General features: G+C 47.4%; 1 protein-coding gene across 1 annotated transcript; it reads right to left on the bottom strand.

Moving 5' to 3' along the window:
* Positions 1-4,345: 4,345 nt before the first annotated feature.
* On the bottom strand, positions 4,346-6,812 carry LOC123447334 (uncharacterized protein At4g15970-like). The gene is made up of 3 exons (XM_045123926.1): positions 6,510-6,812; positions 4,780-5,637; positions 4,346-4,636 (listed from the first exon to the last, which is right to left on the bottom strand). The coding sequence occupies exons 1-3, from the start codon at positions 6,750-6,752 to the stop codon at positions 4,628-4,630; spliced, it is 1,110 nt and encodes a 369-aa protein (XP_044979861.1). The 5' UTR covers positions 6,753-6,812; the 3' UTR covers positions 4,346-4,627.
* Between the last annotated feature and the right edge of the window lie 6,917 nt (positions 6,813-13,729).

Below are 13,729 nucleotides of genomic sequence, written 5' to 3'. Positions count from 1 at the left end.
TGACTTGTACTGCCTTGGTTAGTTACATCTCCACTATCTTCAGTGTCATCATCTCCCCCATGATTGTCATGCCCGAGAGGAGGACGGATTGGATCCATGTCAACTTGAGGTGTGTTGGTCATTGGCTTCTCTGGTTTCCCAATATCTTTTATTGTCTCATCTTCAATGAACACCACATCCCGACTTCCCACAATTTTCCTATTGACTGGATCACACAACCAGTAGCTGAACTCTTCACTTGGTTTGTTGAGGTAGATGCACTGCTTTGTCTTGCTATCAAGCTTGGATCTCTCGTCCCTTGAGACATGTACAAATGACGTGCAACCAAAGACCTTCAGGTGCTTGTATGATATCTCCTTCCCTGACCAAACTCTGTGAGGAATATCACCTATAAGAGGAACTGAGGGAGATAGGTTAACCACATACATAGCATTCTTCAATGCTTCAGCCCAAAAAGAGTTAGGTAAATGAGCATGAGAGAGCATAGATGTGACCATCTCTGTGTGTGTCGTGTTCATTCTCTCCGCAAGACCATTGAGCTGAGGTGTCTTTGATGGACTCTTCTCAAGTCTGATGCCAAACTTCCGGCAATACCTTTCAAAAGGACCACGGTATTCACCACCATTGTCTGATCTCACACCCTTCAATTTCCTGTCATTTCTCTCTCAACTTTGGCATGGAACTCCTTCAAGGCTTCAAGTGTCTCGTATTTGTGTTTCAGCACATACACACAAACCTTTCTGCAATGGTCATCAATAAAAGTCACAAAATATAGTGCTCCACCATGAGATTTTTCAGTCATGGAGCGAACATCGGTGTGCAGGATATCAAGAACATTTTCTGCATGGTGTGGAGGGAGTGTACGAAATGCAACCCTATGTTGCTTGCCAGCAAAACAATGTGCACAGGGTTTCAAGGATATACCTTTAATTTAGGGAGGTACTCCATGTGAGCAAGAGCATTCATGCCCTTCTAACTCATATGCCCAAGTCTCTTGTGCCATAATTCCACCGAAGTGTCTTCTTCAACAATGTTCAACACCTCATTGCACAACTTGGTTTTAGTCACATAGAGATTACCTTGCCTACTTCCTCAAGCCACAATCAAAGAGCCTTTGGTGAGCTTCAACTTTCCTTCACCAAAATAACTAGGATGTTTGGTATCATCAAGCTTGCCTACTGATAATAAATTCAGCCTTATATTGGGAACGTGCCACACATCATCGAGCACCAACATGCAACCTGTATTTGTTTCGATGCATATAAAGCCCTTGCCAACAATTGTTGACGAACCACTATTTCCCATCCTTACTTGGCCAGTGACACCACTAGTGTAAGATGTGAAATACTCTTTGTGTGATGTGATGTGGAAGGATGCACCTAAACCCACAACCCAACTCATGGCACCATCACGAATAGCACTACAACATTCATCATCTTCAATGACTAGATAGTCCTCATCTGTTGTAGTCATGACTGAGATGCTCTCAACCTTTTGCTCGATTTTCCATGCAAGTTTGCCCTCTCCAAGCTCTCTTTTCTGCTTCCTGCACTCACTCTTTATGTGTCCTGGATTGCCACAATGAAAGCAAGTAATATGTTTTCTCTGTTTTTCCCACTGGATTTATTTCTGCCTTGCTGAAATTTGGTGTGACCACGTACACGGTTCTCATTCTTCCCATGGGGTTCAGCCACATACACATCAGAAGAAGAGGCATCACCCTTTTCCTTCTTTCTGGCTTCTTCATTCAGCATGTTGTTCTTCACCATCTACAAAGTTAGCTTCCCGTCCGGAGCTGACTTGCTAAGTGACACAACAAGCGTGTTCCAACTATCAGGCATGGAATTCAGCAGCAACAATCCTTGCACCTCATCCTCAAAGTTGATCTTCATGTCTGAAAGTTGATTTATATGGCATTGGAAGGCATCCAAGTGCTCAAATACACTTGTGCCATCTTGGTACTCAAGCTTTGCAAGTCTTTTGATCATCAATGCCTTCCTCTCATGCATAGACTCCAACTTCTACCACATCTCATATGCATTGGTGTCATTTGCAACATGGTGAAATATATTGTGTTTGATGTACAATCGAATCATACCTACAACATTTCTGTGCAGCACTCTCCATTCTTCTTCCGTGACTCCTGTGGGTATCTTGTCTTTCCAATTGGCTCATATAAATCCTTGCAATAAAGGATGTCTTTCACCACTGGCTTCCATAATGAGTAATTGGAAAAATCAAGTTTTATCATGGCACTTGTAGTAGCGCTTTCTTGCAAAGCCATTGTGAGCAGCACTTCCAGCAACAATCAAGCAATTAGGATTAGCAACCTTCTAAGCAACCAAGGCTCGCATGCCACTCTCATGAGAATTAGCACACAAATGCACTTGTGGTTAACTGAAAACTGCAGCGGAAACAAAGTAATCTCAGCACCACATCATGTACCAACTCAAGGAACATTGCTTAGCACAGAAGGAAACATATGAAGCAACATATATGGAGGAAAAATGTTACTCAACAAACAAGACGCTCCTCAGACAAGTGTCTTGTGACAGGAGTGACTATCTGAATAGCAGCAAGCATCAACAAAGAGACACCAAATTTTTTACGTGAAAAACCCCTCAACTTGAGGGGAAAAACCACATGCCGAAGCCATCCAAATCCTCTTCCACTATTATCAAATATGGGATACAACAAGTTTCTTCTCTAGGTAGCACTAGAGGAACTCATACATCAAGTTTTCTGAATCTTGGATAAACAACAAGATTTGGGGCTCAAGAGCTAGGGATTGGAACAATCTCACCAAAGATTGTGGAACCACGGCTTGAAGGAGACAAGGTAGTGGATCTGAATTATCACAACCTTGGGGAGGAGCTCCCTTTGCTTCTTCATTCAATCTTTCTCTTCCTCCCTTTCTCACTTGGTTTTCTCTCTTCTTCTCCAATGAAGGGTGGACTGATTTTCGTCACTCTAGGTGGTAGTTGCTGGATGGAGGGTAAAGCATCCTCATCCACTCAAGTGGAAAGACCAAAATAACCCTCGATCATAACTCTAATGGGTAGTTGGCTTCTGCATCTCTTTTGGACTGCCTAAAGATCTCAAATGATCTTCTCCTCACAGCCCACATGTGGAGGATATCCCAACACAAAGAATTCCCTTCGGTTGACCAGTGCTGATAGACATTAAGTATTTTGCTTTTTTAGAAGGTTTAGCTATCTTACAAACGAACAATGAAAATGGGTTAGGAATTCCCTTCAAATAAGAATTCTTGATTCTTTTCTGGGCAGAGTAGAATGTCCGCCGCAAAAATAGAAAAATAAATCGTGATATTGCGGAAGGAAATGAAGCCTGTTTGGTTGGCACGGACAAGGAGGGGGATGAGCGGCTTGGGTCTGTTGGTGATTGACTTTTGCAATAGTTTTTGGCGGCAGTTTTGGAGCGAGATAGGACGGAACGCATCAGACATTCTAGCCGACTCGTTTTTAGGAGCTGATAGGTGCTTTGCAAAACACCCTCGACCTTGATATCGTCATCAAGAACAACTTATACTTGCTCGAGATCAAGGAGAATCCAATTATTGAACTCGGGGATCGACATCAACACTAGCCCTCGTGTAACTGTGGACGACTGCAGAACTTACTGCAAAGCCACCGGTGGTTAGGCAAGTTGATATTTTTGTTAATCTTTCAAGGATAATTTAAGTCTGCAAAAAACGCATGTTTACTAAAGGGGCCACACCATCCACCAACGGGAAGAAAGCAGTAGCAGCATCAGAACGTGTAATTCAAGCTGTAGCAGGACTGCGGGAGCAATGCAAGTGCTTTGCTTCCTCTCTGACAACTCTGAACCTGCCTCTGTATTTTCACTGCTTGAGCTCTCTTTGTTCCTCCCGGCCATCTCTGTTTTTGCCATTGTAGTCAAGTCCCGACGAACCTGTCTGAATTTGTTTTATGTTCACGTTCATTTCACCGGAAGTTTGCAGGCCATGATTCCTGTGTGACAAGACTAACAAGAAGGCATGGGTCCTATGCTTGTACACCTCATTTCCAGTGTATGGTAACCCACTTTTTTTAGAACACCCGCTTTATTACTGAATATCTTTTGTATGAATGCTACTGGGGCTTAATAATTCTGAATTTCTTTCATCACGACTCTTTAATTCTCACGGTTATACCCAAAAAAAACTTCATTTGTGATCTTATTTTATGAAACAATTTTCATAAGTAGCTCAGTTCAATTCAGTTGATTGAGTAGCTTGGTTTCTGGCGTGCTAACCGAAATCGTAGGCTTAGCCACCTCTTCTCAGAAAGAAAACAAAAGCTGTCAAAACAAATCAAAGCAAAAGGAACTGAAGAACAATTCCATTAGCACTTGAGTACATTTGGTTGCAATCACTAGCTAGGTTGGCAACTGCCATCTAGTGAGTGTATATGTGAATATATGGGCTACGGTACTAAGAAGCACCGATGTTTGTTGTCAGAACACACGATCTTTACACACCTCCGATGTTGTCTCCTCGGTCAGAAGCTAATCACTTGGTAATAAACGCGTACGAATCCGGTGTCTACTGGACTTGGCACTCTTGTGTAAGAAATGATCCTCCCTCAGCCTCTCCTACTGCTCCACTTTATTCAGGCTGCAAATTAATTAAAGTGACCATCACATGCATGTATGAACATATATACGTATATATCATCAGTTGAAGCAAACATCTCTGCATGCAACATGGAGTAGCACAAACAAACAATCTGATTTAGTAGAGGAAAGCAAGATACGTACGCGCCTGCAGTTCCGGGGCACGCTCCATGATGCAGAGTGCTTGTCACGGTCCCTGAGCGACATGAACCTCCTCCAGTCGTGGAGCATGAGTTTGAGGTCGGCGATCTTGGGGCCGAGGCCGACGCAGCAGTTGGCGTGCATGGTGCAGACGGCGCTGAGGTTCCGGCTGGGCTCGCAGATTCCCCCGAAGAACTCGGTGCTGAGGAACCTGATCCGGATGCCGACCTCGGCGAGGTAGCGGTCGCCCTTGATGAGGTTGAGCACGTCCTGGTCGTGCAGGCCCGGGTGGCGCTCCCTGGCCGCGTACCAGTACCTGTAGAGCTCCACCGTCTCGGTGTTGGCGCGCACGTAGGCGAAGCCGCCGTTGGGCGAGTTGCCGAGGTCGTCGGGGTCGCCGGTGAAGTGGTCGCAGGCGATCTGGAAGTCGCCGTCGGCGTAGAGGCGCGGCAGCGGGCTGCGCAGCCACACGATGTCGGTGTCCGTGAAAATGAAACTGAAGCCCTTCTCCAGGACCTGCCGGAGGAAGTCGATCCGGCGCCACATCATCCGCAGGTACCCGTCCGTCATGAAGTTCTTCTGGCCGGAGAAGTCGACGCCCTCCGTGGCCACGGCCAGGCAGTGCGCGTGGATTTGCTTGCAGCGGCGGTGCGCGGCGAGGTCCAGCGAGACGATGACGAGGTGGTCGACCAGCTCCCTCGTGTGCTCGCCCACCCGGAAGCTCTCCAGGAACACGTCCACCACGGACCCCGGCTCCGCCCACGCCGAGTTGAGCGTCGTCAGGATCACCGTGTCGTTGGCCATCGCCGCCGCCCGGAGCACCCGCTCCAGCCTCACGTCCTCGCTGTCGTTCTCCTGCACCTAGGTACGGTACGTACGCGCACATCAAATCACCGTGTCTTGTACAGTACATACAAGATTGCCGTGCGGATATACCGGATACACGTACATAACCACGGCGGCAATCTCAACGAAAGAAAAAGAAGAAATGGCATGCTGTACTTGGAGTACGTGCAAGAGGAACACACACCAGCCCGTCATGTACCCCATGATAATAGACTTTCGTTTTGGTACGTGCTCACTCCGTTTCGAAAAACAAGTATGGTGTAATGAAAACAGATTGGAAATCAACATATACTTTTTCTAAAGTAACTGCAAAATAGATAGTTCCCTTGTACTACTCGTATGGCCGGCATGCGTGGACAACGTGAACTGAGCGGCATATGGCATGAGCCTCCGGCTTTCGGTGTAGTTACACAATGTAGTGTGAAATTTTCGTGGCCTACCGAACCTAAACATTTTGGTAAGGCATGCTCTTTGGCGCACTCTTTCTCGTTCCTACGACTACGAGTAGGTAGCCAAATTCATGCACACTATAGCACACAGCTGCCTGAATATATCACTAGTAATTAGCTTTGCAACAAATTAAAACATTGCACCTCCGTTCGCTACAATTATTTTCAGAATCAACTCCAGTGAATTGGAGGAAAACTAAGCGACGAGTCGAGTTTAATTACTTGTAATTACGTCGTCCTAATGAACCGCACACCCTGCTTTTCTGGTGATCATGCATGCGCAAGAAGCAACGAATTTATCTGTTCCGAGGAAGAAGAAGAAAATAGTGTTGACCAAGAACTCTAAACTCTTTGCATGGCGTTCAGAGGCTCCTTGGACTGACTAACTATTCAACGAGGAAGGCCCGAGCTTCTCGTAATGTAGGTTACGTTACGTACCAGGTCGACGTCGTAGTCGTCATCGTGCGGCGGCGCGGCGGCGGCCCGCAGCCACGGCAGGCGGGCGGCGGGCTGGACGAGCACCCCGGCGGGCGCGACGGCGCGGTACAGCACGAGGCACGGCAGCGCGACGGCCGCCAGGAACAGCAGCGCCGTGGCCAGCCGCCTCGCCCCCGGCCCGGCGCCGCCATGCTCCGGCCAGCCGCCGCTCTCACTGGAGCGCGGCACCAGCGGCGCGGCCATGCCGGAGATTTAGGGCCGGCCTGGTTAATTGGAAAGTTGCCAGTCCCGGCGCGGAAGCCGTCGGATCGGTGCGCCGAGAGGGATCTCTGGTTTATATCGAGAAGAAGGCGAACGATCGATCGATCGCTCCCGGTCGCGCCGGCCGCGTGACGGCGTTGGGTTTAGCAGACGAGTCCTTTAAGTTTCGGCGTATTACGGCTGTTCATCTGGAAGAGCCCATCAGATGCATCCCGCCGTCCATCGTTTCCTTTGACCCGTCTTTTTAGTTTTGGTGAATTTTGTGTGAATTTTGTCTTATTTCAGATTATTAGTATATAACTAGCAAGAGAGCCGGTGCTTGCAACGGAGACAAATTATAAAACACGTCCTAACCTAACAATCATGACTTGGGACCTATATTTAAGGGAAACGCTTTCACCCGGCGAAATCGTTCGGCCGGTCGCGCGCGGGCCGCGCGCCTCGCTGGCCAGATGCATGCAACATTTTTCGTCAGATTTGCTGCAACCATATGTGAATTTGATACAAACGTTTTCCATTTTGTTACAATCTGTCTATTCAAAAAGCTAAATCCATGTTTGGTTGCAACTCGAGTTCGTTGAATTTTTGCTACAATCGACGTTTGACTTTGGTACAACCGTGTTAATTTTTGCTACAACCGGCATCATTTTTTGCTGCAACCGTTTACTAAAAAAGTTGCATACACGTTCACGTAAATTTTGCTACAACCGGCGTTTGACATTTGCTACCACGCATCATCAGATTGGTTTTTTTCTACGATCACGTAGATTTTTTTTGCTACAATTTTTTTTGTTGCAACTGTTGATGAAAATTGCTGCATCGTGCTGAAATTTGCTGCATCGAAGAAAAAATGTTGCATGGATAGATCTAACGGTGCAGACGCACGACGGTTGACGAATCATGCGGCCCACGCGACTTTCGGCCCGTGCGCCGGCGCAGAGCACTGGCCTTTATTTAAAGGAAAATGTTTGTTTTCAATTGGGTGAAAACAACACATGGTAAGCCTCCTGCGTTGCTCGACACGTGGCCCTCTGGGCCCGTCCACCGCTTGCCCTCCCCATATTATCTCTTTGCACAGGCCTCTCTCCTCCACACGACCCCTCGTTTTTGTTTTCCCCTTCCCTCGTCTCTGGTTCCCATCGCGATGCCGAGCAGCCATCCACCAAACTACGACCCAGTGAAGAGCGATAGCGCCACTACTATTGCATCTCGTTGTGCCCAAACCCAGCGGGAAGAGGAAGGTCCCAGACGGGCGCAACCCCCGCGCGGTGCTGCAACGCGGCCTGTCTGTGCTGCCACGACGACGACGTCGGAGAGCGGTCGTCGGCGCTGCGATGGGAGTTGTGCGGGGCGCCGACGCTGCGACGGTGACGTCGTCGCTACAACGGAGCACGGTCGTGTCTGGATGCAAGCGTTGTGATGGCAGCAACAATGGCGATGTCGGCGCTGCAATGAAGCACCACCGCATCAGGAAGCCAGCGTTGGGATGGAAGCATCAGTGTGCTGCGATGGAGCTTATCGGGGTGCTACCAGTGCTGCGATGAAGCTCTGTCGAGGTCTTTCAGTGTTGTAATGGATCTTCGTCGGAGGGACCGGTTGGCTTCGTCGAGGATGATTGGGTTGCAATGAAGCTTTCTTCGAGCAGCCGGTGGTTCAACGGAGCATCGTCGACTGCGTCGATGATGCAATGGAGCGTCGCCGTGCCGCTGTTCATTGCTGCAGTGAAGCGGCGGCGGCGGCTTCGTGTGTTGCCAGATAGAAGAAGAGAAGGGTGGTGTTATGCGATGCGAGGAGAAGATCGTGTGCGTGTTGACCGTTCAACGCAGCTAACAGAAGCAATGTGACGGTGCGATTCGGGGTGATCAAACTGCATGCGAGCCGGCTTAAAAATCTCTCGCAACAGCCGGTTGATTTGTAGCACTGGCCTTATTTAAACTTACATCTACGTTGTTTCTTTTTTTTTAATACATTTATGCTCTCTCTCTCTAACTCTCTCTCTCTCAAATGAACATCAACTTCTTCGTTTTCATGCGATGTTTTGTCGAGGCACGCATGTGCGATTATTGATAGTTTCTTTTATCTTCAATATTATTTTGATGAGGTATTCATTTGCAACACGGATCGGCCTCGGTATGAAAAAATGGATTATGCGCTATTGATTAAAATTACAGCATAATAGAATTTGAAAATTGTTAAATAGGTAAAATAACATCAATTTTTAGATTGTACGCATCACTATAGATTCAAATTACATTATAAATAAAAATTTAAAAATTAAATAGGTAAACTAACATTATATCTCAATTCAATATATTTTTTGAATCAAAGTTCATATATAATAATTTAAAATTATAGTTACAGTTTAAAAGATATATTTTTTAAAGTATTAGTCAATTATAATTGTACCGCGGATTAATTAACAACATGGATTGGCCTCGGTATGAAAAAATGAATTGTGCGCTATTGATTAAAATTACAACATAAATATAATTTTAAAATTGTTAAATAGGTAAAATAACATCATATTTAGATTGTGTGCATCACTGTTGATTAAAATTACATTATAAACAGAAATTTAAAAAAAATTAAATAGATAAACTAACTTTATATTCTGATTCTACATATGTTTCTAATAAAAGTTCATATATAATAATTTAAAATTAGAATTACCATTTAAAAGATATGATTTTTTAAAGTATTTATCACTTATGATTGAACTGCAGATCAATTAATTAAAAAATGTAGAGGTGTTTCTCGAAACATATGGAAAACGATTCGTTTTTTATTTAAGTATGTATTATGGATTTATTTTATAAAAACTGAAGGAGGTTTCTATAAAAATTACAAAAAACAATTTATTTTCTCTCTTAAATCCTAACTGCGGGTTGATTTTAGGAAATTACAGGGGATTTCTGAAACATTACAAAAAAGATTAGTTTTCTCACTTAAATCCGGATTGTGGGTTGATTTCGGGAAACCACATGGGGTTTTCTATAAAAATGCCATGACGTACTCCCTCCGGTCAGTTAAACTAGTTAAACTTTGACTAACTTTATTAAAAAAAGTGCGAGCATTTATGACATCAAATTAATATCAATAGATTTGTCTTTACACGAGGTTTCCAAATATATCATTTTCATGGCATATATGTTGCTACTATTTTCTATAAAGTTGATCAAAATTTAAAAAGTTTGACTAAGTATTAATCTATATGTACACTTATTTGTGGACGGTCTCACTTAGTTCCGGATTGCGGGTTGATTTCGGGAAACGACAAGGAGTTCTGTAGAAATGCCACGACGTACGACCACAAGTAGTTTTTGCTTTATTATTAGGTAGAGATATATTATTATGTTTTCTTTCTTGTTTCAAATTTATCATGATGTTTTATTGTGTATCAACAAATAGTAGTGTGCGCTCATCTTAGAGTGGATTGGCTGGTATACCGTGAAATAAGAAAGACACCCGTGAAAAGAAACCGAAAAAAATTAATAATACTTTGAAACAAGATAAAAGAATCAAAGCCCTAAAACTTCATACTAATCATGAAACAACAGACAGTGGATAAATACACACAGAATGACATACATTTTTAAGAATGTTGCTACCAATATATTCAATTATTTTTCTTTGAAGAATCGTTTGAGTCTGTTAGTATAAAAAATCATCAGAAGTGCAAAGTATCTCAAGTATTAAAAAAATAACTAAAAAGGCTCTCACCTCGCTTTATTATACATAAACAACGACCATACAATTCAGCTCTTACAACTCGACAACACACATGACTCACCCAAGGCAAGATATGAGGGTGCAAGGAACGCTTACGTCCCCCAAACCATACGCACGAAGAAACAAAGCCGTGGCCGACGAACCGAGGACTCCAGGACGACGCCTCCAAAAAGGTTGTGGCATTGGAGTGTCACCGTCGCCCGATCCAAAGGATCAAGGTATTCATCGGAGCCACTCAAAGGGCGGAGAAAGCCGCGACAATGGCTTCAAGCAGGACACGACGACGTCCATAGACGTCGTCATCATCGGCTTGGCAAAAGCCAGACACGGAATGACCCCCGACAATAAAAATCCACTTCCAAAAAGTGGTGCGACCAATCACGAGGACACCCGCCACACCACCTTCACCGGACGTGGAGCACCGGTCACCACGCTGCCCTCACTACCATGACAACCAGCGCACACCTAATCTGCGATCTTCCCCCACAAGTACCACGACTCCCACCACCAGGGTCGTCGCCCCGGCATCCCATACCACCCCACATCGTCATCATGGTACAATGATGCCACTGACCAGCGAAGGGCAAAAGGCTCCCCCTTTTACCCCAAAATATGTCCCTCGGTACGAAAGGGCCCAGCCAGCCACAAGCAGAAAGGGAAAGGTCGAGCGCAGTCGTCGGCCTCGTCGCAGCCGCAACACCGCACCACCGGGGCAAGGGCCTTTTTCACCACCCACCTCGCATCTCTAGATTTTAGCAACGGTAAGGACGGGTGTCGTGGGTGTAAGCCTGACAGTAGATGTGTAGGGTACGAAAAGGATGGGCAGAGCCTTAGCTACGACGAGCTTGTATGAGTTCAGGCCCCTCTGCGGTGGAGGTAATAGCCCTACGTCTCAGTGCTCTGGAAGCTTGTTGTCGAGTGGAATATGGAATACAATGATTTGCTAACCCCTGCACCAGCGCGGGAGGGCGGCTTATATAGAGTGCGCTGCCCTCCACAACGGTTCTGATACAGGGGTGGAGTAGTGGCGATTGAATGCCTACGTTACAGGTAACGCCCGTCCTAAATGCTAATAAATGCACCTGGAAACGTACGACCGTTTCCCTCCAGGGGGGTTACGATGTACAGAGTGGAATCCAGTCGGTTAGTTTGATATTCTCCGAATGCTAGCCTCTGACTGGATGGTCGAGGACCTGTTACCGACTGGATGATGGAAACTCCTTAGTTCAGTCGGAACTGACTAAGGGCCTTGTCCCTTATGAGGGGTAGTCTTTGGGTAGGACTTACAGGGCAGGCCTATGACCCTACCCTAGGACTATAACCCCATCATTAGTCCCCGAATGGATTGGGGTTGGAACGACGGAGCGATGCTTGAAGTTTGGATCCGACTGGAACGGATGTGACTTTGGCGTTGCTTGCCTCAATCCATTTTATCTTTTGTGACCAACGATCTGAGTGGAAATCTTTGTGGAACAAACTGTCGGAAACCGAGTGCTTCCAGGGTATCTCTTGACGTGACCGTGACCAGCCAACTGACAGCGGCGGATTTTCCGGGATCCTCAAATTTCGGTTTCCGCGCGCTCAGCGGGGATAACGCCAGCGCGCTCGAGTAGCGCTTGACGCCTCGATTCTCGTGCCTTCATCCTCTCCATTGATATCGCCATGGTCGGTCGGGGGATAAGGTTTCGGGGCCACCTGCGAGCGACCCAGTCGGAACCTTACTTAAATCCCAGCGGCGAGGGTTTTTCGTTACGCCCGCCGGATCTTTTGCCTTTGCTTCGTCCTTCTCGCCACCTCCAGCGCACCTAACCTCCCCACTCCTCCTTCCCCTCCGCAGATTCGCATCTTCCGCCATGACCAAGGGTCAGACCAGCAAGATGGACGCGAGGAAGAAGAAGGGGAAGGCGGCGGCTCCTGCTCAGCGGCGGCAGCGGCCGTTGCCGGCGGGGTGGATGCAAGGCGACTTCCTCCCCTCCATGGTGACAGAGGGGGATCTGCTGCAGCTTGTGGAGCACGGGATGATCGTGCACAGGTCTTGGAGGCTGCCGGCGGAGAATGAGGTCGACCGGCGCCCCGGGAAGGGGAGCGCGTCCTGCTGCTCAGCCATGTCTATCGAGGTTTCTCTCTGCCCCGCATCCTTTCTTCAAGGGCATTATGAACCACTTCGGGGCACAGCTTCACCACTTTCCCCCGAATGCTATCGCCCATCTCTCTGCTTCATAGTTCTGTGCGAGTGCTTCATCGGCTGCCCTCCCCATTGGGGGCTGTTCAAACATATATTCTCTGCTAGATCTCAAACTATCAAACGACTCAGCCAGTCGGATGATAAAACACATCTTCTCCAACTCTGCGGAGGCTTAGGTTTCAAGAAAAAGAGTCGGAGTAGTTATCCTGCTCTTCAGCTGAGTGAGTCGGTTAGGAACTGGCAGTCGACGTGGTTCTACTGCCAAGACGTTGCCTGCCCGAATGCCTCGACAGGGTTGCCTCCCTTTAGCTTAGATCGTCCCGCTCCACCTAAGCAGCTTGCGCTCACGAAGGCGAAGAAGATCGACATCCAGCCCCTGGTCGACGCACTCGTAGACGTCGTCAGAAGGGGAGTCACCGGCATATATTTGCTGGAGATTTTCCTTGGTCGGCGCATACAACCACTGCAGGCTCGCGACCACGCCATGTGGCACTACACGGGGCCCGAAGACTCCACTCGGACCAACGCCTTGAGCGTGACCGAGGAGAAGGTGGCGTCGTGGGTGCTCCAGATCACAGGCGCCTGTGAGAACCCCAGAGGGTCTCGGCGAGTGAGGGCTTTCAGCACGGACAATCCTCCTCCGAACCAGGTGAGTACCATTTGTCGAGTGCACGTATCTGTCTTAGTTTTATCGCTTTCTTGAATCTCTGCCTGTCGTCTGATGTCGCCGACTGTATTTTACGTAGAAATGGACCAACTGGTTTTCTCCTATCTCGAACGGGAACCCGGCCGAGGAGGAGGAGGAAGGCAGCCAGGAGGGCAGTGTGGAGAGCGGCGAGTATGTCTCCGACAGTGGGGAGACGGAGGAGGAGTCTGGTGAAGAAGAGGAGGAAGACGAAGAGCAGGACTCGCTGCCTCCGCTGCGAGAGCACCGGACCAAGCGTCGACATGAACCTGCGGTTCCCTCGGCCCCTCCGGCATCCTCGAGTGCTTCGCCTGCTGCTCCCGTGGTTCCGAGTGCTCGGAGCACCAAGAGGGCCAGGGA

Source organism: Hordeum vulgare, chromosome 4H, assembly GCF_904849725.1.
Source record: "Hordeum vulgare subsp. vulgare chromosome 4H, MorexV3_pseudomolecules_assembly, whole genome shotgun sequence".
Taxonomy (NCBI): domain Eukaryota; kingdom Viridiplantae; phylum Streptophyta; class Magnoliopsida; order Poales; family Poaceae; genus Hordeum; species Hordeum vulgare.
Note: the sequence above shows the minus strand (reverse complement) of the source record. Positions and strands in the feature narration are given on the sequence as shown.

What these genes read in the sequence shown, in the direction of transcription:
- LOC123447334 (XM_045123926.1), bottom strand. Translation starts at nt 6,752, where the DNA reads ATGGCCGCGCCGCTGGTGCCGCGCTCCAGTGAGAGCGGCGGCTGGCCG. An exon ending in ACGACTACGACGTCGACCTG is followed by an intron (nt 5,638 to 6,509) that starts GTACGTAACGTA and finishes TACCGTACCTAG; the next exon opens with GTGCAGGAGAACGACAGCGA.